The sequence below is a fragment of the Mus caroli genome, unplaced genomic scaffold (genome assembly GCF_978045245.1).
Source record: "Mus caroli unplaced genomic scaffold, Mus_caroli_1 scaffold_1, whole genome shotgun sequence".
Lineage (NCBI taxonomy): Eukaryota > Metazoa > Chordata > Mammalia > Rodentia > Muridae > Mus > Mus caroli.
This window is the reverse complement of record NW_028227256.1, coordinates 11,259,057-11,284,756: the sequence shown is the minus strand read 5'-3', so window position 1 is coordinate 11,284,756 and position 25,700 is coordinate 11,259,057. Positions and strand designations below refer to the sequence as shown.

Sequence of the window (25,700 nt, the reverse complement as noted above, 5' to 3'; positions counted from 1 at the left end):
AAGACTGAAGCAAGAAGCTGCTAGGCTTAGAAAATACAAACTGCAGAGTCACTCTGTCTGTACTGGAGGCAGCATGTAAGGCCCATGACCCACCTCTGCTTTGTTTTGAAGACTGATTTAAGACATAAGCACATCCACTGTGCTGGTCAAGAACACTCCATGTACTTAAAACACTGTTGCTTATCTGTTTCCTATTAGTGTGTGCTCTGGAAAGGGATAATTGGTAACATTAATGGAATACAGAGAAATCCTTGTAGTATAAGGTAATCCTTGTATAAGGTAATAGTGTGTGATGAAATGTATCTAAGGTGAGTGTAACACTAACGGTAATGCAACAGCATGTGTGCTTCACTTTGGGTTTAGCATAGGCTAAAATTTGAATCTTTAAAATTTGAATATTTATTAAGGAAGGAAACCCAGAGATACTTTTATGCTTTAAGCTGAGTATATTTTAGCAACTTGTAACTCAATATTCTACAAAATGATTTGCTACCACTGTGTAAGTACAACTCTAATTCAGTGTAATATAATTTTAATTATGAAAATAAAGCTTTTAGCTACTTTCATCTGGTTTTGATTTCTTCATTTTTATTATAAGATCCTTTTATAAATATTATGTAATTCATCTGTGGTTCTGCTAAGATTCCTAGTCTTACTCCAATAAGCAGAAGATCAGATGGTAGCCTTCGTATCCACGGTGTTGTTTCCTCTCATCTTTTATGACATTAGTAAAAATAAGGATGGCTGTGATGTAGAAAGAAAATACAGATTCATAACATGATTAGCCTAATATAAAACAAATTTTCAAGTGCCCTAGGCTTTACAGACATTAGTTTGGATCCACACCTGTGTTGTGTATAGAAAAATATGTTTTTTGTGTTATACCAGTCTAGAAAAAAAAAAAACCACTTAATAAATGCCAGTAAATCCCCAATTGACTCACTGGAAGAGACAATTATAAATGATGTATGCTGACTATGGAGCAGAGAGTGTAGAATAATGGTGAAGAGTATGTTGGGAAAGTCACACCTAAGAAAACTGGGTAAAACAACTAACAGTTTTTTACACATGTGTGTGTGTGTGCGTGTGCGTGTGCATGTGCATGTGTGCCTTGGTGGCACGGTGTGTATGAACCACTTTGACAAGTCTGTTCTAATCAAACTCAGATCTTTAAGCTTGGCAGCAAGTGCCTTTATTTTTTGAACCCATTTCATCTCTCTAGCCCTGAAGAGAAAGAAGTGTTGGCCATGTTTCTATGTTTGTGAATGATTGATACACACAACTTCAGAACAGCAACTTTACAGACAAGACTGCTATTCTCAATTTGATGAAGTCTTGATTTCTCCCTGTTTCTCATTGCCCATCCAGTTGCTCTGTGCCATTATACCTACACACACACACACTCACTGTCCCATGCTTGCTTCTGCACCGTAGCACCTGCATGTACACACTGTCTCACACTTGCTTCTGTGCCATTGTGCCTGCACACACACACTGTGCCATGCTTGCTTCTGCCTCTATTCTTCTGCCTTTTTCCTCCCATACTTTCTCAATGTTTCCACAACCTCCAACTTCCAGGCTTCCACAAAATCACAAAAGAAATCAAGGGATACTTCCTCTCAAATAGGCATACAGAAAACCTGAGTACACCTGTGGACTGAGGTACATATGTGAAGTGGGGACTCTGGTGGGGTGGAAGAAAGGCAACTATAAACACATATGTTTGAATAGTTCTCTCCCAGTTGGTAGGACTATTGGGAAGGATAAGAAGGTGTGACTTGAGTTTCAAAACTCTCACACAATTTCTGGTTCCCATTCTTTCTCCCTCATTATTGTGAATCGAGATGTGATCTCTCAAGCTGTCCCTGCACCCATGCCTTTGCCCCACCATGAACTCAAATTCTCTGAAACCATAAGCCCAGTTAAATGTAAGTTGCTTTGGCCACAGTGTTTTATCATATCAATAGCAGCCCTAATGACTACAGTGACAAATTGGGAGGCATCTGTTAGAAAAAGAAAGCAGGTAAGACCAGGGGACATGAAGTTCAAGAAAATGAATGCTGACATCAGCTATACTTGACTTTACTCTGGACACAGCAAAGGAAGAATCAGGTGACAGCTGTATGGTTCTAGTTTGGGTTGTGGGGAATCCATTGTGCTCCTAATTGAAACAGAAAAACAGAACCAGGGAGGGCCACAAATATGAATTAACTTTGGTTCAGATAAATTATGGGTGACCTTAAAAAGTAGTCAAAATGTCAGATTACTAAGGGAGTGCCAAGCCACAGTTTGAAAGACAGTAGGGGCTAGACATGAGTGCAGGGAAAGTACAAAAACACAGAGTCGTTGGTCTGGTTTAGAGAATAGCTGCCCATGGAAGGACTGGAAAGGGGCCGGGAACGGTGGCCTGTCCTAAAGCATCCAGGGCCATTACAGCATGCTGGGAGTCTGATGTTCACCCTCCAATCTCCAAAGAAATCAGAAGAGAGGGGATAACATTCTGTAATGATGGCCTGGTGCAGGAAGGCTGCATCTGAGCCTCAGAAATGAGTCTTAAAAAGTGGCTAATACTTACTGTACACAACTCAGTTGTGAAATCAAAGCTTCCACAATGTTACATATCCTGCTTGCAAACAGGCTGTAGACAAACAAAACTTAACAGAATCATTTGCTGACATCTATTTCAAAGAAACATGTCTGCAGGAGGGCATGTCCTGTTTGCATTTAAATTCTAACATTTCTGGATTGTTCTAGAACACTGTCCTTTCCCTTTCTCCTCAGGACAGCAGAGGTTGTTCCTGTAGGCCCTTTTCCCTAGGCCACTCTTATATCTGGGGTGCTTGGGAGGTACTAGATATTTCCTTTGACCCAATAAAATTGCCATTGTCCTACTTGCTCTTGATGAGCAAGCTGGGGAAGCAGACACGGTGCAGCTCCCCCTTGACCAGCATCACACTGGCTGTGAAGCCATGGTCTCCAGGTTCTAGTGATCCACTGATGGTGTTTTGTCCTCACCAGAGGCTGCAACACCACCTCATTTCTAAGCATTTTTGTGCTCCCACTGGGGACTCGGGGTCTCTTGGTTGCCTTCTCTTGACTGTACCAGAGCGAGTCTTTCACAACCTGAAGAAGCCTCCCATGTAGAGAAAGAAATCCCCACATTCACATGTGCTTTGGTAAATAGTTGTTAGCCCCAAAGCTTATACATCAATCTGTGGAGTGTATTTTATTGTAAATATGGCTACTTTTCACAGGCAATAAATTTTACTTACTGAGTTAGTGTAACTCCTGAGTTTAAGTGAGTCAATCTTCTTTCCACACAGAATTCTCCTTATACAATTCTGATTATAATAAGTTAGTGCTGAAAGGAAGCAGCAAACTTCCCAGTATCCTAAAAACGAAAGACACATGAAGGAATCCAATGATTATAAAAACATATTGTCTTATCTGTCCTCAGTCCTCATGATCAATAGCAGAAGTCTCTTTGTCTTAATTCATTTCCTTCTTTTTTTATTCGTTGGTTTTTGTTGTTTGGTTGGTAAGACAGGGTCTCTCTATGTAAACAGACTGGAACTCCCTGTAGAGATACTGGCTGGCCTTGAACTCACAGAGCTTGACCTGCCTCCCCCACACCAGTGCTGATATTAAAGATGTCTACTACCTCACATGGCTTTCATTCATCTCTTTATATTTTATATTTTATTGTGACTATAACCCATGTACAAACTTTAAAACTTATTTCTGCATTTTTGGAGGTTATGTTAAGTCTAATTTCACATGAAGCAAGGCCATTAGATTTTTGGTTACTCACTGTTTAGGTTGATACATGGGACCTGGTTCCATAGTTAAAAGATTCAAAGTTGAATCCATGGTTAAGGCTTGGCCTCTGTATAGAGAAGCCCTTTTAGGGTCTACCTATGTAGTCCTGGCTGTTCTGGAACTCACTAAGTATATAAAACTGACCTGATATTCACAGAGATCTGCCTGCCTCTGCCTCTGAGATTAAAGGTGAGTGCTAGCAGGCCTGTCAAAGTCTACCATTCTTAACCACTTGCCCAAGTTTGTCCTTTTGGCAACTAGGGTTCCAAACTGAAAGGCATTTCAAATTTTACTCCTGCCCTTTATTTTGGAGTGCTAGAAGGCAGCCCTCAGGATCTCCACATCTGAGGTACATAGAGCTCCTACCACATTGCTCTCTGTGTATCTTTTAAAAAGTATTTATCACTGATTTGAGTTAATTTTCTATCCAGCTACTGCACTGAAGCTGTTTATCAGGTTTAGGAGTTCCCTGGTGGAATTTTTAGTGTCTCTTATATATACTATCATATCATCTGAAAACAGTGATATTTTGACTTCTGCCTTTCCAATTTGTATCCCCTTGATCTCCTTTTGTTGTCTAATTGCTCTGGCTAGGACTTCAAGTACTATATTGAATAAGTGTGGAGAAAGTGGGCAGCTTTGTCTAGTCCCTGATTTTAGTGGGATTGCTTCAAGTTTCTCTCCATTTAGTTTGATGTTGGCTACTGGTTTGCTGTATATTGCTTTTATCATGTTTAGGTATGGGCCTTGAATTCCTGATCTTTCCATGACTTTTATCATGAATGGGTGTTGGATTTTGTCAAATGCTTTCTCAGCATCTAACAAGATGATCATGTGGTTTTTGTCTTTGAGTTTGTTTATATAGTAGATTATGTCGATGGATTTCTATATATTAAACCATTCCTGCATCCCTAGAATGAAGCCTACTTGATCATGATGGATGATCATTTTGATTTTTCTTGGATTCAGTTACCGAGAATTTTATTGAGTATTTTTGCATCAATATTCATAAGAAAAATTGGTCTGATCTTCTCTTTCTTTGTTGGATCTTTGTGTGGTTTAGGTATCAGAGTAATTGTGGCTTCATAGAATGAATTGGGTAGAGTACCTTCTGTTTCTATTTTGTGGAATAGTCTGATAGAACTCTGCACTAAGCCCATCTGGGCTTTTTGTGGTTGGGAAGTTGTTATAGGGGAGAGATTATCCTACACCCCTTCATGGCCCCTCTCCTTCCTAGAGAAAACTACTTCTAGCTTTCCATTGTCTTTTGTTAACTTCAGTGTTTAATTTGTAAGATGATGCTGTGACTCCTCTGTTTTGCTCCCTTCCTTACACACACACACACACACACACACACACACACACACCGACACCAGCACCACCAGTCTGTCATCTTCCAGCATGGGTATAATGGCTTTTGCTAGAGCCACTCTTGGCACTTAAATTACTCTATGTATATATAAGCTCTTACAGCATCACATACTATTTTGACTTTTTTTCTAAAATTGATTATAGTTAAGGTATACAGCATAATGTTTTGATGAATACAGGTGATTAGTATTATCAATCAAGTTAACTTATTTAGCACTTTTCCTAATTACTTTTCATGTGTCAAGAGTGCTTAGTGTCTATACTCTGAGCACATTTTCATGATATAACATATTATTAACTATATTAACTATATTCCTTGTGTGGTCCATGAATTTGCTAGGCTTATTAACCCTCTTTACTTCCAGGTTTATAACCTCTAGCTCGTGTCTCCCTATTTCCTTCCCTTGTAAATCTTAGAAACCACTTTTCTACTCTTCCATGAAGAATTTTCTTTTTTGTGTCTGGTTTACTTGCTTAGTGTATTTTTCTCCTTATTTACATTATCACAATTGCCAGGATCTCTTCTCTTAAAGCTGAACAATATACTATTATGTACATCTGTACACATGTATACAGTATATGAAGAATGGATTAGATATTCATTGTATCTCAAAGATAAAATGATAAATATATTAAATATCTACAAATGCTAAATACCAAAAAATAACATATTAATGGAGATGTTGCTAAAGAGAAATTTGTAGACATTGTTGGTGGAAATAAAATAGGAGCTGGAGAAGTTGTTGCTCTTGGGGAAAACCCAGGTTTGGTTCCCAGCACCTCCAGTATATAGCAAAACAACTAGAGTATCCTCTTCTGATTTCCATGGGCACTAGGCACACTTGAAGTATATATACATACATAAAAACACTCACATACACAGGAAAAACATACACAGGAAATAAATCTCTTAAAAATTAATGCAACTGTAATAAAAAATCAGTAAAGATAGATTCTTCAAAAAATTAGAACTATAGTTAGTTTTTAAAAAATGTCTGTACTGTTTTCCAAAACACCTCTTTCAATTACCATTTCCACCGACATTGGTCGAGGGGAGCTCCTTTTCTCCACATCTTTGTGGGTACGGCTCTCTTGATTTCTTAATTATAGACATTTTAACAGAACTGAAGTGATACCTCAGTATGTGTGTGTGTGTGTGTGTGTGTTCTACTCTCAATCTCTACCTTATTCCTTTGAGACAGGGTCTCTCACTGAACCTGAAACTGGGCTGTTGGCCAACAAGACCTAGTGATCTTCCTGACTACATAGCTCTGGGGTTACAGAATTGGACAATTGGAGAATCACACCAGCTTTTTATGTAGGTATTAGGGATTTGAACTCAGGTCTTCATGCTTGCAAAGCAAATACTCTTACCCAATGAATGGCCTCCCTTCTCCTTCATTGTGATTTTCACCAGCGTTTCCAGATCATTGCACATCTTTTTCATATACTGGTTGGCCATTTTTATGTCTTCTTTAAAAAAAATGCCTCCTCAAATCCTTTGCGGATTTCTTAATTAGGCTATCTGGTGTACTGTTGAATGATTTGAGTTTCTTACAAGCTTTGGATAGTAGCCACTTGTCTGATACATCATTTGTGAACATTTATTTGCAAAGCACTGACTGACATTTTTGTCTTGTTGTCTCCTTTGGGGCAACTTTGATTTATTGTGGTCTCACTAGGTTTCTGCCTCTGCTTCTTCTTTGGATGTCCTCTGCAGAGCTACAGTATCCAGACGAATCATAGAAACTTCCCAACATATGTTTTCTTAGGGTTTTATGGTATATAATATGTAGGTCTTCAATTTATTCCGGGTTGATTTTTGTAGACAGGGTCCAACAACTGTGTGCTTCCATTCTATGAGGATTCAGGTTTATGTTCACCTCCTTCCAATGTAGATAATCTCCATCATAAAAGACACGTGAGTCCTAACTTTCGTGGAAACTATCGTCTCTTGGCTTCCAGAGGGAAAAAAAATCAAAGGTAATTGTTATTTTTGAAGTTTGTACTTCTGAAAATGACTTTAATTTAAATGATTTTTTTTTTTTGTAAGTTTGCTAGGTTATAAAATTCTAAGTAAATTTCATTTTCTTTTTTTTTTTTTTTTTTTTGGTTTTTCAAGACAGGGTTTCTCTGTATAGCCCTGGCTGTCCTGGAACTCACTTTGTAGACCAGGCTGGCCTCGAACTCAGAAATCCGCCTGCCTCTGCCTCCCGAGTGCTGGGATTAAAGGCGTGAGCCACCACGCCCGGCTTTTTTTTTTTTTTTTTTTTTTTGGTTTTTCAAGACAGGGTTTCTCTGTATAGCCCTGGCTGTCCTGGAACTCACTTTGTAGACCAGGCTGGCCTCAAACTCAGAAATCTGCCTGCCTCTGCCTCCCGAGTGCTGGGATTAAAGGCGTGAGCCACCACGCCCGGCAAATTTCATTTTCTTAAGGACTCTAATGTCACTGGTCCCTTTCACCTTCTAGAACGTCCCAGTTAAGAAATCTAGTTATGGTCTGTATTTCAGCGGTGGTCTGCTTTCCTCCTCTAGGATGCTGTTAGTTCTATTTGATTTTTTTCTTGGTGTGCTGAACACATTTCAACAACAACTACTAGTGTGAATTTGTCCTCATCTGATTTATCTGGAACTCCCAGAGCTCTTCCACTCTGAAACCTCATGTTCTAAGAAATATTTTAGAGTCATCAGCTGAATTTTGTCCTTTCTCTCTTGTAACAATTAATATTATTAAGAATGTATGCAGGAAATTAATATGGCAGCAGTTTTCTTAAACCTAGAGAGTTCCCAAGTTATGATACAGAGATACTAAGATTTATTCACATCCTAAAAGTGCAATAATTAGGCATTATGGTTCTATTCTAATCCTCTAATCTAATCTTGCTAACTCCCAGCTGAGATTCCCATAATCCTTGCCTTTAGGACCTTCCATGGTCCAGCTGAACTCCTATGATGTCTTTTTTCTCCCTCCTCCCAACTGGCCTGCTCTGTCTCAGACTGATTCCTTTTTCTGCAGAATGTCCCACCTGATTTTCTCTATTACCTAGTTATTGGCTTTTCCAGCTTTCATTGACAAAGCAGAGAGAATAAAGGGTGAGCATTGTTTACACAAACTTGAGACTGGAGATTCTTAACCCAAGGTATTACAATGCCACGTCCAGATTGAAGTCAGATACTGGAATAGAGAAATTATCACTTGAACAATACAAGGATAATCATTACTCAGTGCACGATAACATTATGCAGTCAGTCCTCCCCTGGCTTTCTAAAGCTCCATTTATTTAGATGTTGGACCAGGAGTATATAGGACTGCTGCTTCTTGCCTCTTCCTGCTTTCCTGGAGACTGCCTTGGTTTATTTTGCCAACTTATTGATTTGGACATTTCTGTTATCCTAATTTTTATTTCCCATGTATCTTTTCCAGCCTTTCTTCTATTTCTTCTTCCATTTCCCACCCTCATCCTTCTTTCTTCTCATCTTCCTTCTCTTCCTCCTGAGCGATGGGGATGGAACCCAGGGTCTTGCACATACTAGACACAGTTCTACCGTCGAGCCACACCCCAGCTCTTTGGATCTCCTTCCTTTTTTACTTTGTGTTTGGGATTGGGGGCACTGTTGCTACTCTCTTCTCCTTTCATGACTGCACTGTTTTAGTTCTCTTAGGAATGATAAAGGGAGTTATTTTGATTTGCCCAATATTTGTCTTGATCTGTTCTCTGTTACTCTTCATTTGATTTCTGTGTGTCTTAGTAGAGGCTTTCTTTAAACACTGACTTGTATTTAATTGTTGGCTTATAGTAGAGTTGATTCCTAAATAATGACCATGTTTTTTACTTTGGGTGATGAGGTTGGGGACCTTCCAGAAGAAGAAGAATCTCAGATATTTATTTCTCTTTCCTCTAACCAGAATTCTCAGTAAAGTTGAGTCCAGGCTCTGACCATAATCATGAATATATGGAGCTGACTGTTCTATGGCCTTGGTGGGGAGGTTAGGTTAGGTTTATATTCTTCTGTGTATACATGAGAAATTTATCTTTTGGGTTATTGCTTTATTAAGTGTCCCAAATACCTGGCAAATAGAAGACACATAATAAGTATTTACTGAGCCCTATTTGGCAGGCCACCTAACTAACTTGATTGGTTAGACTTCTGGATGCCATAGAAACAGCAAATTTTGAGAATGACAACATTGTAGGTATTTCTACAAAGAAGAATTTAAGACTAAGAAATTGTAAGGTATTCTTAACTGTATCTTTATTCCATTGTGTATGCATGTCATTTTTAATTATTTATTTTACATGTATATATGTGTGCCTGCCAGAGGCCATCAGTTCCCTGAAACTGGAATTGCAACCATTTTGAGCTTCCTGATATGTGTGCTGAAAACAGAAGCCATGTTCTCTGCAAGAGTAACAACTGCTTCTAATCAGCGAACCACCTCCCCTCCTCACTTCGCTTACATCAGTTCTTCTGCACTGTTTTCAACAGAAACTGAAAAGGAACTGGATTGGTACTAGGATACTGGAGGGCTTTAGGAAGACAGTAGTAGTTAGAACTGACATACAATATGTGATAGCCTTTAAAAAAAACAAACTTAAATCTCTCGTTTTCATATCATTTTCTACTCTCACTCAAATATACATACCAAATATAGTATAACATTTTGGTGGGGGAGGGGGAAGTGGTGGCAGAGGGAAGCAAAAGAAATGTAGAGAAATGATTTTTCTCTTGTACAAATTAGGGTTGAGTTGCACCGGGGAGCATTGTGTGCTTGCTTTAGTCCATTCAAGCAGCACTTGTTGAGCACCTACTGCCTGCATCAAGTACTAAGTCTTAAAAACTCTCTGGGCCTTCATTCTCACGCTATTTTGTTAAGGTGGGATCTAACCTTGCATTCATCAACCTATGTCAGCCAGGTGAAAGATAATACATTGTCACAGATGAATGTCAGCAAAAGGTAAAGAGAAAACCCACCCCAGAGCCAGAATTAAAACCCACTTTAACCTTTAGGGCATTTGTTGTAGTGTAGTCCAGACCTTTGAGTGTAGGTAGTAGTTAACCTTTCTAACAATTTCGGGGGGAAAGAGCTCGAAATAGTAGTAGACATGTAAAGAACATGGCAAGACAGGAATGCAAGCCAGGGCTTTTGCATGATGTTTCAAAGAGGCATGAGTGTGCAATATCTTTCCAGTCTCACTCAAATATGTATGTCAAATATAGTATAGCATTGTGTGGGGGAGGGTAGTGGTGGATGGAAGCAAAATAAATTCAGAGAAATGATTTTCATTTGTGTGTACAAAGATGTGGGTGTGTGTTTTCATGTGTCAGTCATTCACTCATAAACAATAGTCAAACCTGGGCTTGATTCTAAGTTCCTCCTCTTTAAGGATCTTCATTAATTAATTATGAATGAATTTATTTCTGGGGAATGAATCATCTATATTTGCTGTATTTTTTTAGATTTATCAGATGTAATTTCTCACAAACAAGATGGAGACATCAGTGATGGGCTTGTCAGTTTAAAACACATAAAATCCATGTATCTATGTGCATTGCCTTCTCTTCTTAGACTTTCTAACCTAAGGGGCTCTGATGCTTGGGCAGCTCTGATCTTTGCCATGGACCCTTCTTTCTGGGTCTGGTTTGTTTTGTCTTTCTCTCCTTCATCTCCTCCTTGGCCCCCTCCCCCTTCTCCTCCTCCTTGGCCCCCTCCCCTTCTCCTCCTTGGCCCCATTCCTCTTTACCTCCTCCTTGGCCCCCTTCCCTTCTCCTCTTCCTTGACCCCCCCTCCCCTTCTCCTCCTCCTTGGCCCCCTCCCCCTTCTCCTCCTCCTTGGCCCCCTCCCCCTTCTCCTCCTCCTTGACCCCTTAACCCCTTGCCCTCTTCATTGGCCCCCTCCCTCTTCACCTCCTCCTTGGTTCCCTCCCCCTTCTCCTCCTCCTTAGCCCCCACCCTCTTCACCTCCTCCACCTCCTCCTTGGGCCCCTCCCCTTTCTCCTCCTCCTTGGCCCCCTCCCCCCTTGCCCTTTCATTGGCCCCCTCCCTCACTGTGGCTGGCAGGGCCTACCATCCTTTCAGGCAAGGACAGGAAGGAAAGTGAACAGCCATCCCTGGGGGCCAGACTAATGGGGGATGTGTGGATCTTTCAGCAGAGCTTGTCAATGAGAATCATACACTGGAGGGCTCTCCGCTGGCACTCTGACCTCTTGATAAACTATTTGTTTTTGCTTGTATTGATAAAAAAAAAAAAAAAAAGAAAAACAACAACAACAACAACGAAAAAAAAAACCCCCACAAGCCACCGGCACTAACTCCCTGTCAACCAGAGCCTTGTTTTTTTAGGAATCTCCAAATACACTATTCAAAAGATTCTAGGTACTCCATCTTGTTTAACCTCTGCAATTCAGGTAAACCAGGCCACGTATATCCTTTTTAAAAAATTAAAAAAATCTCCAAAGAAGCAACCTAAACCACAAATTTAAGTAATCAGTAGGATACTCCAACTATGAAACCACCAAAATATGCCCTTTTGTTCATTGCAGGGATCCAAAAGCTAAAAGCATTTCACCTTGTTTACAAGTTACTTCTGGAGGGTGCACTCCCTTTGCAAGCAATTGCCAGCTATTGTTGTACTTAGGCAGTACTGTCCACCTTTTTCTTTCCTCTTTTGTTCCAGCATGCTAAAATAAAATTCAAGATCCCAAGGCAACTTGATCCCGGCCAGTATGAATGTATGAAACTTCACACTTAAGAGAAACCTTCAGGTTGTGGACCTATGGACGTCACTTAATAGAAATAGCTAGAATTGTGGTGCTTCTGGCTGTATTTTCAATAGCTATGTGATTGCTGCACGGGATTGAGTTACGAGGCCTTTGAATTGTGACCTTCTGTCTAAAAAAGCTTTGGAGGTTGCCCTTTATTTTTCTAGGGAGGGGGAGTGAAGGAAGCCTGAAGGAAAAGGCATCTCAATGGGCTGCTTTCTCCCACGGAAGCTTCTGTATAAAATAATAAGTGTTCCTTAATTCTGAAGACTTAAAACCAAGCCACATGTGTCTTGGGAAGCCTGGAGTGCATTTTAATGTGATTATTTCCACAGCAAACAAATCAAGTGTTTATCATGTAGTAGCTATTAGAGTCAAAGCACAACACGGGGTAACTGAAAATAAAGAAGGCAAAGAGGACGACAGTGACTGTGGTAAGGCAGGCTATCCTTATGGTTGTTGCTGGTTACAACTCAGAACTCTTCCTTTAGCATTCAGAAAGTTTTTAGGATATCTATATATCTCTATCTATCTATCTATCTATCTATCTATCTATCTATCTCTCTCTCTCAGGGTGTCTCAAACGTGCTTTCAAGAACAGTTATTTACATATTTTTGACTGAAGGAAGAAAAACTAACTCTGTTTGCCATTTTGGAAAATCAAATGATGTGGAAGAAAAATCTATTGTGTCATATTTTTCTTAAAGAGCCTATAGCATCCATGCCCTCTCTTTCTCTCTGTCTCTCTCTCTTCCCTACTTGAGGAGGATCACTCACCTCTTATAATAAATGACGTTGAACACACCCATGATTCCTGATTTGATGATTTCAGATTTAAGGAATCTTCATATTTTTTCCCATTGGCCATTTAACATATTTGTGTTTGAACCAGTGAACTAATTTTGCACTAATCATAATAATTTTGAACTAATAATGTCCTTATGAATAATCTCATGCTATAGAGTGATGTTGTATGATATGTATGAGTATCTAGCCATATATGTATAATTGAAATTACACACACACACATTATGTATACGAGCATAACACACACCTTTCTCGATTGACTAACCTTGGTGCATTTTACCTTGTTCCAGAATGATTGACACAGCCAGAAGCCAGAGATGTCTCAATGCTCCATCTGCTGTTTAGAGGTGATTTGCTACAAAAAAAGGGGGTAATTTTCCAAACAAATAGTGTAGGGAGAAAAACACTCAAGTTATTAAAAACCAGGATTCAGGCAGACAAGTGGTTTCTAGTTCAGTGCCCGACACATAGGCAGTGCTTGGCCAATGGTCTTGCCTTTCCATCTGTGAGTTGTTCATTGTTACCGAAGAATTTAAAAACTGAGAGCTGGGCTGTGGTGAAAGCTGGAGAAGGCAAAGCAAATTTCCAGATCCTCTTACATGTTATGGGAGGTGCTGACAAGATTGGTTTTGCCTATGGCTTAGAGAAAAACAAAATGTTGAAGAGGAGACACCCTGGGTTTCCTAGGTTCCTAGGTTGCTCCATGTCAACAGAGATCCATTTTACAGTGCGGGAAGGCAAACAGCTTGTCGCTGAGATCAAACATGTGCTTTCAAGAACAGTTATTTACATATTTTTGACAGAAGGAAGAAAAACTAACTCTGTTTGCCATTTTGGAAAATCAAATGATGTGGAAGAGAAAATCTATTGTGTCATGTTTTTTCTTAAAGAGCCTTTAGCATCCATGCCCTTTCCTGAGGAGAAAAAAAATAATAATAATTGCCACTGCTCATGATTTCATTATCAAGATGTGCTATCCAAAGCTTGTATTAAGAATAATAATTTTTAAAAAAATACATCCTACTGGCAGTCATTACTACATAGGATAACAAGTTTCCCTCTCTAAATAAATAAATGGTTATGATTTATACATAGAAACCAATGTGTTATTATGGGGTTAGGAAATGGGTTCTATTTTCCTATTGTGTTGGTACAAAGTCTATATTATTTATGAAAATAAGTTTCCATGGTACAGCTAATAGCAATTGCCTCCTTAAATTTACTGTTAAAAGCTATTCATGTTGGAGTTTGAATGGAAAGCATTTAGCAAATGTTGGTAGACATTTTGCTTGGTGGATTTAATATCATTCTTAAAATAAATAGAGGATGTTTTTCTTGGTTGTGTTTCAACTGAAGGGTACTTGGAAGCAGGACCCTCACTGTAGATGTCATGCCAGTAGAGAAAGCACGTGCCATGGAAGGGACCAGTCCACAGACCAGCAAGGCTCACTGACCAACTACTCAGTTACCCCCCCCCCAGGGGGCTACAAAGAAGCTAGCACTCTAGTGCTATGGTGCAGAGCAAAAGAAACACAAATATACCAGGAGGCAGGGGGAGTTGAACTATGATATTTTGGGATATTTTCTTTCCCATTGTACTTCCAACAGTTTAAATTGTGAGACACTGTATATTCTGATATTGTTGATTTTAATCCTGTGAGAGGGGGGACAGTAGTCACTTCGTTTTGGGAGAGAAGGCGTCTGTCCTTAACGTGTTAATTAAATTATGAAACTCACTGCCATCCCTCCTGAGAATCAGTCACCTCTTAAGGGTTGCATGTGCAGAGAAACCAGGGAAAGGGCGTGGGTGCTTAATCCACGGGGTAAGCAGGAGGAGGAGGAGAAGACATCTTTTACTGGAAAGTTCACGGTCCTTCGGAGCAATCCGCTGCCATTACTGAAATGGAAGGGGAATCCTTTACTGTGCCTTGGCCAGATTTTCTCAGCATTTCTTATGTTAATGTACTTAGTTAGCTATTTGTTCCTGTGGGTGGAGAAACTGTTCCCTTGTAGTGTTGCAAGGACACTCTTGCTTTGGACCTTGTCTAAGGATGTTTGTTGGGTTTTGTGAGCATATCTTTCTTTAAAAGTCTGTCCTAATCTAAAAGTACTGGAAACGTTTATGAGAATGGCAGACATCTGACGTCTAAGTGGGAGCATAGTCAGGCAAGAGCTGCCCTGGCCAATAAAACCTGCTTGGTGGTAAGAGTGTTATATGAAAGATCTTTGCATCTCTGTTAGGGTATTCAAACATCCCATTCAGACTGAACTTTCCAGCCAACTTTCCTCAGCTTTGTGTAAGCTCTAGGGCAGATTTAGGAAACAGTTTGGCTCTTTGTGGTATGTGATCAAGTTATATAATTATAGTTGATAAAAATTTCATAATATTACCTTTTGGTTATTTATCATAGCATATCATACTTTAGATTCAAGCTGCATATGGAATAATTACTATATATTTGGAGTTAGTAACCAGACAAAATTTATAGGTAAACATGCGATTCTTTTTAATACATTTAGCTTTGCTTAAGAAAAAGGAAACTATTTAAGAGTGGTAAATATGCACATGGTTATTTCTTCTAACCAGTGACTAAGCTGTGTGTTTCATAATTATGAGGTATGAGCTATATTATACCCATTAGTGGTTACATTAAATTCATCATATCTTTCCTAATTTTATTCATAATTACACGAGTCACTTCTTTGAAGGCATTTTGCTTGGTTATTTAAATAAAAATTATTGAATTTCATTACAAAAGTACATGTAATACGATAAATTTGACTGTAACATAGACAAGTAACTTGTATGTAAGGCTGACATGGTATTTCTGCCGCTTTGACTTCACATAGTGTGAACATTCTGGATTCTCCAATATACTCTTTTATGAACTGCATGAATGACATTTTAGCAATACATGTCCAAAATAATTTTAACCTATAGGAAGCATGAATGCCATAGCTGAAGGTAAAGTTTAAGCCAGAGGTTAAATTTTATGTCTTGGGTAATTTAGTAACAAATCTAAGTGCAAAAGAAGTTACTGTCTGGGTGCTTGGTATTGTAAATAGACCTAGTATAGCATTAGATTTTACCTGACTGCCATAGAAAACTCCAGAATAGACTTTGCTTTTTCTGCACATGCACTTTGGTATGTTGAATAGCTGATCCTTCTGGTCTGAGAGAGTGCTGTAGGAGGTAACGTAACTATTTCAGCTGCATATATGATCCAATAGCAATCGACTGTTTTCCGACCTGGCTTCCCAAATATGGTAGATACCTAGCCCATGGTTCCTTGCTGGTGCTGAACAAGATGAAACCCTAGGTGAGTTCCAAGTCCCAGCTGCCTCTTAGGATTGACAAAGTGCTCCTTTTCAAGGAATTTAGACTGGCATCCTTTCTAGGAGGGGAAGAGAGACCGCCTGTTTGGAGTTTTGGTCCTTAGAACCATTTAGTTGGGTTTTGTTTGCATCATTTGAAGGTGCTTTCGTTTTCTAATTAGCAGAGTTAAGGTAGGACCCATCTATCTCCTCTATTAGTTGATGTGAAGTTACTGTGATTTAAAAACATGTTCATACCAAGGTGAGAAATTAAAAGAAGGAGAGTCTTTTTTTTTTTTTAATAAAAAGAGCACATAGAATAGAAATATTGGTGATGATAAAAATGCATTTTAAATGCGTCTCTAGACTCAATTTCTGAGTGAGTGTTAGTTTGCATTTGCATTTAAACTGAGACATAGGACCGACAAAATATTAATCCATATAAGGAGACACATTCTTTCAAGATTACAAATTATCATAATGGCTAAGCCCTTGACTTGGATAAAACACTAACTGAAGCTCCACTCCTAGGTGTCACCGAACGAACGCCTAACTCATAGATTCTGAATTGATTAAGGTTATGAGTTTTTAAAAGGATAAGTTGCAAAGCAAGTTCCAGACTAAACGAATCTCTTCTCAAGACCCATTTAAAAATGTTAATGGTGAAATATTATCTGGGTCCTAGCCAAAGAACTGAAGCCTTTGGCCTCCTAGCAACCCTTGCAGAATCCTCCGCCAGGCTTTCATTGTTAAGCTGCTAATAGCTAACACGTTTGCCCATTCTCCCTCTACTTCATAGAAACGGCTTTTTTTTATCTTCTCCAGACCTGTAAGTAGGTAGGTACTTTAGGAAAAAGTGTGAAAAGTATCCGTTCTCCTAAGTTTCAGGTCCTCAAAAACAAAAACAAAAAAAAAAGTTTTGAAAAAGTGTAAAAGATAACATGCAACTACTCCCCAAAGATCTTAATTGGGAGCTACTGGCGCGGGAGGATGTGTGTGTGTTGACAGAGGTTCCCACAAGTTCTTCCCCCACAGCTGTTTATTCAGATATCATGGGGCGCGTCATTTACATAATAAATTTTTTTTTTTAAGCAGCGAGGTTGAGTCAGACCAAGCTCTGCTCCTCTCAATTGTTGCATTTAAACCAATAAGGTCAGGACAAGAGACTAGCTGTGGTTTGCGTTGCAAAAACAAAACAAAACAAAAAGCCCCGAGGCTTCGTGGGCAGACCTACAAGGCTGCGCAAACAAATCGGGGGGGATGAGATTTTGCTGTTTCTTTGTCTAGGCGTCTCAGATGCTATCTGCCGCTGCCGTTCGCTGGGGCGCAAAGCCGTTCCCAAACAGACCGCGGCGAGCTGATGGCTCCGAGCTTGCGGCGAGGTAGCGAGTGTGCAGGGCCACTTCCGACTGGAAGCCTTCCTGTGGCGGTGCGCGGTGGCGGGGTCCTTCCTGGGGAAGGCGATCGCGCTCAGTCGCTCCGCAGCCCGAGCCTGCAGCAGCGCCCGGGCGCAGTCCCCGGGAGCCGGGCAATCCCCGGCCTCTGCGCTCCGCTGCCAGCCGCGTCACAGCGCCTCTGAGAGCTCCCGGGTCCCCTTGTTCCTGCGCAGCAGCCAAACTATGTCAGGAATGGAGGTCTGCTAACACAGAAAACTCCAAGGAGCACACTAAACCGGTGGAGGCAGCAGATGTGAGCGCTGTAAGTACAAGCTGGTGTTTGAAAAACTAATGACCAAGAACTACTTACTGTCTGGTGGGCAAAGCCCGAGATAACTGGAGAGCCTTTATTAGGGTTTTGGTTTGTTTTCAAAGAAAAAAAAGCACTCTGTTCCTGGGACTTTAGAAGCCGCTGGGTTCCGTCGTAAAATTGCAATCTTTACCCTCCAAATGATCGGAGCCATTAGGATCATTAAAGGATCATTGCAAATTAACTACTTTTGTTATGATTTTTATAGATAAGTAGAACACTAGGTAATATTCTCAGACGGGGGAATTATTTCATATCTTTTCTTAATCGCTGCACTAGCCCCAGAATATTGAGTGGTATTGAACAGGGTTATATCCATGCATAGATGTATAGGTACGAAAGGTATACTTAGCGGTATTTATTACACAGATGACTTTTTCTACGGCTAGGTTGATAAATGAGGAAAGATGTACAACGGAAAACTCAGCAGATGAACAACGAACTGATAACCATGTTTTCAAGAAGGACGCCTTTTTGTTCCAAAGCAAATTTATCAACGACTTTACTAAGCGGGCTCATCTTCAGTATTTGATACAATAAGCCTTTGGCCCCTTAAAGTATTTGTCCCTCTCTGGCCCTTTTTGTGATTTGAGTGCACTTGGAAGCTAAACTCCAGATTTTGAAACTTTTGAATATTCCTGTAAAGCACTGCCCTTCAAAATCAGTATTTGAATTGCTAACAACTTATAGGCTTACACTCTTGGGAGGAGTTTTGAAGACATTTAAGCATAACGTTTGCAATAATTCAATACATTATGAACTGTCATTGAGTTTAGACAAGTGTTTTTAAGTTTCATTTCTTAAGATGGCCAGGGGTATAGAAACTTGTTAGCTGGGAATCATGCTGTGTAGATGTATAGGTTTGAAGTTGTCTTTCTAATGTCTTTCAGAGAAGGTTTTATTTTATGCTTGTGAGAGTCTTTCCCGCTCTGTTTAGAGTTTGGGGACATGCACACAGGAATAGTCATGCCTTCATATGATCAAACATTTAATATTTGACTTTCTCGATGCTTGAGTTCTCCTAAGGCCCAAAGTGTTTAGTAAGTAAGCAAGCAGCCGTGGATTTTCAGCCTTTGAAAACTCTTTGTGGTGACAGACATAGAAGTCTAATTGAGCCACCGTTCAGTTCAACTTTTAAGTGCCAAATAAAGTCAGCTGCTCTGTGAGTTTCACAGGCATGATAAATGATTTTTTGAAAAAGAAAATTTCCATTGGAGTGTGAAAATGTATTTCCTAAGAATACAATGGGAAAAAAAAGAGGTCCTTGCAGCAGGAACAAAATCTCTTTTTATCATATAACCAAAAGTATTTCAGTCAACATTGTCAATAAATGCTGATTTTGAAAACAGTCCTTTCCTTTTTAAAGCTGAAGGCAGGAATGATGTGTTCCAAGCACTTGTTTGTTTTTGGTTTCAGAAGTATTATGTTTTCTCGGTTTCTTTAAAGGAGATAATGCAAAAAGCTATATAGAATACTACATTAAGATAATATCACTAGCATTTGAGCATTTAGTTTATGGAAGCCTTGATAAGAAAATGCAGTGTTAATATGTGACAAACATTTATCTCCCGGTAGAAGTTCTTTCCCACTTTAGGGTGAGGTTTTATTTTTAAGACTTCAGATTTATATTAATTACAACACAGAGACCTGGAAATGCAGACAGAGGAGAAATGTGGCCAGAGCATTCTTTGCTCCCCCCCCCCAATACATTCTGATTAGAAAATAACCATTGTCTTTCAAATTGGGGAGCACACAGGTTGATCTGTGTCGGGCAAAAAACCAGCTTGCCTGCCAGCTCTACTTAGATGTATGTTCACTACTTTCACTTTGAAAATTTATTTTCAGTTTGAAAAAAGTTTTAAATTCTAGTCATTTTATAAAAATTGCTTCTAGCAAGCAAAAAAAGCCTATGGGAACCCCATAGTTTAGACAGTCCCTCATTTCATTTGTTCCATGCTGCTGAGAGTTAGAATCTCTTTCTATTGCAGTTTACTTTGCACAGAACATTATTAACTTTTGGCTTCATACATGATCTTCTGTCAGACGCTTTTGATTGGTGATTTAGCAAAGTATAATAAACAGGGCAAAAGTCATGAATTTTGCTCTGTATCCTGAGCTCTGTGGTAGGGAAAGTGTGATAAAATGTGTACCTTAAGTCTTGTTTGATGATCTCTCAAAGCACGTTTGCCTTCTGGAAATAATTTCTGGGGTTGAAGAGCACGGTATTAGCAGATTTAATGTGGCTGTTCAATGGATTGACGAAGTACTATGTGAGCTTTAACAAAATGAGGGAGACAAATTGAACATCAACAAAAGTTACATCTGTGAAGAATTATAAATTTAATTAGAAAAAAAAGGCAAACTTAAAAGACCTCATTAACTAATCAGAAGTCATAGTTCCTAGAGCAGGAGTCGTGACTGCAACTCTCAGGAGCTCCGTTATCTTTCTCCTTTCTCTTTCACATGTCTGGCTATATGCTACAACCGTGTGGCTTCTACTTGAAGGGGGTTTAAAAAGCATTAACATGAATGACTTTGTTGTGCTAGGAGATTATCATTCATAATAAAATGTATATTAATTTTGCATTCCTGAGAGTACTGAAATTAAAAATAACATATTAGAAGATAACAGGAATTATATTAACTTTACAGATAAAACAAGTAGACTTATTGGGCACCTAACAGAACTTTTTTAGAAATCACGAACTCCCCTTACTTTGAATGAAAATATCCCTTATTATTTTTTTGAAATGCACCTTGGTTTTAGAGGTTTAAATGAAAAAAAAAAAAAAAGCTTATACAGACATTTTCAAACCCAGGAGGAAATGTCCAGCCATCAGAAAGAGGTGTGCTTTTTAGATAAGCCACTGGAGGAAGAAGGACGTCTCCCTACCACACTGTAACCTTGCACTGCACATAAAAACCTAAAGCATGTGAAGTGTAGCATTTTGTAAACTGTAACTAATTTCACTCACATCTGTGTCTAATTGTTGTCTGCATTCGCATTCTTGAGAGTAGATTTATTTTTCCTGGACCACGATGTGGGCTCAGCTGACCAGCCTAAGTGAGGATTAGTTGTTTTATAGTTATTTTGATTAAAGAGTCATTTTTAAATACAGTAACACACAACACATGGTTTAAATAATCCTTGAGACACAAAAGAATATATCTGAAGTACACTTAATGAGAGGAAGATCATGGCTACGGACTTTTCAAAAACTGTTCTCTCAAAGTAAAGGAGAAGCCAGGCTGCCAGCAGAAAAGAAATTCACTCTTAAGCTGCTTTTTTTTTTTCAATAACAAAATTCATTAGAATATTCTCATTGGTGGGTTTTTTGTTTTTATTATTATTATTATTATTTATTTATTACTACCAAATTTGATGTTTTTGCCAAACTGAGAGAAACAGTAGGTTTTAAACTTCAAATATAAATACAATGAAACTTTAAAAGCTTACAATGAAATAAAAGTTCTATTTTCAAGATTAGGTATTCTGGCGGATTTTACAGTGGGGATGTATTTTAGCATTGAGCAGTAAGTATGCTTTAATGTACTTTTATGTAATTAAGCCAGGAGAGTTCTGAAAATGAAGTCCGTTCTCACCTATAATTTATCCCAGGTGTATAAAAGTAGGAGAATTTTATCCTTGAGATATATTGCTGCAGTTTCTAAAGAAAACCGTTTAATCTTGTGTGAGAACATTAACTTTAAAAAAATGACAGAAAACTGTTAGCAAATAATGGCCTTCTACAGTCATTAAAGTTAGCACTCCGTAACTTCAGTTACTCAAACATCTTAAAGAAGTGTTTTTGTCCTGCACATAAAAAATGCATACCTAGAAGAAGTTCCAAGTAACATTATACCAAGTTGTTCAAGCTTAATGATGCTTTATTCTTGCTAAAAAGGTTGTGTTTCTTAATTTCATAAATCATAATTAAAAACTAGCAGGACTCAACAGAAGATGTTTATGTGGCTAACTTTAATGTCATTTGAGACGCTTCAGTTCTCATCTTTGTTCTGCAGCCTTAATTGATGTCAGTTCAGGTTGAATGAAAACGTACATCAAACGTACATTTGGAGTACTGTGCCATTTCTGAAGTTAGCCAGTGTTTCTTTCTGTCTGCCCAAGAGTTGGTGGGAGCTTGCAAGCGGGCATCAGCCTGGCTCACCTGAACTCATTACCTGCTGGCCCTTCACAACTGCCTCTGAGGAGCAATGACTAGTACTACTTTGAATTAGTGGAGCTGTGCAGTAAAATTCCTCAATTCAAACTTATCTGGAAACTCAATATGCAGGGTGACGGGGCTGGTGAATCGCGTACTCAAATATGCATTCTACTTCAGTCTGCAAGATGGGACTCATGTGCATGTGCTCGCGCGCGCGAGCGCACACACACACACACACACACACACACACACACACTTTCATGTTGTCCAGTATTGCTGAATAAAAATACTCATTGGCTTTTACCTTGGCATAGTTAAATGAGTACATTGTTGAGAGCTGGGACTTTGGGTATGAAAGCCTGTCTTTGCCTTGTTTCTTGACCACAGCATCATTGACTGTTAAATGACAAATAGGTAACTGGAAGAAAACCATCCTGATAAGGATAAGAAATAGTGAGGAGGCTAAGGGGGTGGGCGGGCACTCTAGTTCAGCTGGCTAGAGCAGATGAAAGATTGGAGGATGCTGGGGATTAATGCCCCAACTACTGCTGCTGTTAAACATACTCATTTGTTAATAGCTTTTTTTTTCTTCCCAAGCACCTTTTCCAAGCTGCTGGGGCGAGATTGCTTTGCGTGTTGACTGGGGGAGGGGTAATCCCGTTTGCAGCTGTCATAGGCCAGTGATGAATCACGAGCCCGTCATTTGACTGCCTTCCCCTCCTGACAAGGGGAGGGGAGGAGGATAGACCTGCAGGAAGAAACAACAGTTGAGCCCTCCACTTAAAGACACTATGCCTTTCCTGGCTGCAGTATCCTCCCTTTTCTCTTTTGGTTAAAAGTGAGCATTGTAGGGCTCAGCCATGTGCTCTAAGTAATTAAGAGCTGACAGTGAAGCACAGTTAACAACCACTTCTAATTGTCTACCCCGGCCACAGGTGCAAACGTCTCACAGCAGTTCCGATGTTGCTCTTTCCTCAAGTTGCAGGTAAGACTTTCGTTGATATTCAACATTTTTTATAGCTTACCTTTCTGTGACCCGGATCTATATTTGTCTAGTATTTCTTAATTATTTCTATTAATAGCAACAGGCTGGGTTGGGAACGACTTACCAATTTGTGTGTGTGTGTGTGTGTGTGTGTGTGTGTGTGTGTGTGCACACGCACATGTGTGTATGAGTGCACTTGTAAAAAATAATTATGTTATGTGGGAAAGGCATAAGAGTCTTGATTTGAGGCAGTTGCTGTCTGTTCTTAGGAAAAATGAATGTGGAATGATAATTAGGAATCACTGGATTTGAAATCATTTCTTGTTTGAATGCAGATACTTTGAGGAAGTAAAATGGCTCATGTAAAAGCTCTTTTACAACTGATGTCCATCAGTCACTTCCAGTGTAGCCTCTCAATTAAAATGACACAGGTGAGGTGAGGAGCAAATAATATCAACATTATATGTGTAACATTAACTCTCACACCCATGGATTATGAGTCTTTAGAAAAAATATAATTTTAGGATATAGTGAATGGGCATTAGACTTTAAAAGTTTGTGCTGTCAGAAAATGGAGTTGTATCTAAGGAGTGACTTTAAGTAGTTTCACTGTTCATGCACTAGCATGGTACATATGAGTTCTGAAATTGTCACGACGACGCCTTGCTGTTGTGCTTATATCGCAGAAGTAACCGGCAAATTTAGAACCATCTGGGAGGCATTGAACTGGTTTAAATATGGTGAAAATACAAAATTACAGCATTGCATAGAATTGCCATTTCCCCCCTAAGTGACAGCTGAGGTACTCGGAATGCTAATGGTCCCTGGGACCGCCTGAGCTGCGGGCCTTATCCATTGTCAATTGGCTACGCTGTATGTAATCCACAAAGCAAGCAAGTGAGCCGACATCACAGGGTTTTAATGCTGCATTTGTTTCAAGGGAAACAGAGGAACAATTAAGTAGTAAGCCAGAGTAAACATATGCATCAGGACAGTCGCATTCCCTGTCACTGGGCAGGAGGCTCAAGGGTTTTATTTGGTTTGGAGACCCATGAAATAACAACTGGGTGTTAAAGTATAAAGGGGGTACCCGGTGCTAATTTATTAGATGAGACAGAGTGTACAGATTGTGATTTATTTCTGTTCCATGTGCTCACATGTTTGCCTTTTCTCTTAGGAAAGTCATGCTTGGGGTTTTGTTTTAATATAAATATGACTTCATGTTTTCCTCTGAATGCTAAAATCGATGCCATTGTCTGACATTAGCTTCTGACTATCATTATACAAGAGGAGGGAAAGACTTAAAAAACTGCATGTTAAACTTTGGCTACACAGGCTGAGAGACACCTTTTAGTAACACACGTGACGAAAAGGGCTGGAGTCAGATGCAAGGTGAACTATTACCAGTCTAAGAAAATAGACACAATGGGGTTTTTGTGTGCGTGCGTTTCAAAGGAGGTGTCAAGTCGTTAGCACATTAAGTAGTGGTGTTATGAATTTGGTACATCTGTCAAACAGAAAGCTTCTTGTCTTTAGGTCTATGGAAATGCAGGATCTAACCAGCCCGCATAGCCGACTGAGTGGTAATAGCGAATCCCCCAGTGGTCCCAAACTCGATAGCTCTCATAGAAATAGTACTTCCATGACTCCCAATGGCACCGAAGGTGAGTCCGTCTCTTCTTGCTCTGCCCTGTCTCTTTCTCAGTGTCTGCTCTCTTTCTGCCTGTGAGCCCAGCCCTCATATTCATCAGACATTCCCTTCGCTTCTAAGTGATTTGACTTAATCCGTGTTCTCCTCTAATTGGGACTCCAATATTACTAGATTATCACATTCCATCGACTGGTGTTATTTTAAGACACATATAAGCATATGTATTAAAATATATACAATGTATATACACATAATACTTTTAAATTTGAATATGTTTCTTCTGTTGATCTGCATATCCCAAGCATGGTATTACTTTACATCATTTTGCTATAGTGACTATTGAAAATTTGGAATTGTTTCATTTTATTTTCTGTTTTGTTAGCAAATACAACCAAAATTCTTTTAAATGTCAACACTGAACTGGATTACTTCTTAAATTAGGGAAACAGTTTTTGTGTCTAGTATGCCTGTGGCTTTGGCCACTGTAGTATAAACAAGAAAAACTAAAACTTAATACCTATGAAGTACACAAGCCTATTTGGCAAGTAGGCATAACATGTATTCACTTTCTTGGAGATTGAGTAGAATACTTTAAACATAGTGTTATAATTATTTTAACATAATTAGTACATAGGAATGTTCATGTAAATTGTATATAAATAGACACATCTTCTTCAATCCATACATATTTCATTCAAAATACAGAAGGTTGATGTGTACACATTACTCTGTTATGCACAGCCACTTAGGTGATATGTATATTTTTATAACTCAGATGTATAGGAGGATACATTAATGTATATTTTTATAACTCAGATGTATAGGAGGATACATTAATGTAACCCCATTGGGTTACATTAATTTCAGCTGGAGCCTGTGGAAAAAGTCTTCACTGATATTGGTGCTCATATATTTGTTAGTAAGCCTCAGGATTGTGACAGATTCATTAAGTAAGATTTATTAGAAGTTTAATGGGTCATCTGTGTTAGGATTTGATTTATAGACAAGCCCTTACATATCAGTTCCCCAATTGACATGATATTTTTGCTCAGGTTTTAAAAAACATAAGCATAATTAAT

The 25,700-nt window shown here is 39.1% G+C and overlaps 1 protein-coding gene across 7 annotated transcripts in view; it reads left to right on the top strand.

The window, feature by feature from the left end:
• Positions 1–17,157: 17,157 nt before the first annotated feature.
• Positions 17,158–25,700, top strand: part of Eya1 (EYA transcriptional coactivator and phosphatase 1) — a 142,342-nt gene continuing 133,799 nt past the window's right edge. For 2 of the 7 annotated variants that reach the window (XM_085835710.1, XM_085835709.1), the window contains exons 1-3: positions 17,159–17,771; positions 22,921–22,970; positions 24,507–24,634. In XM_085835710.1, coding sequence (XP_085691836.1) covers positions 24,511–24,634 — 124 coding nt within the window. In that variant the 5' untranslated portion in view covers positions 17,159–17,771; positions 22,921–22,970; positions 24,507–24,510. Of the gene's footprint in view, positions 17,772–22,804; positions 22,824–22,920; positions 22,971–24,506; positions 24,635–25,700 lie in introns of those variants that run through there. The other 5 variants (XM_021155483.2, XM_029483170.2, XM_085835721.1 and 2 more) reach the window with 4 other exon arrangements.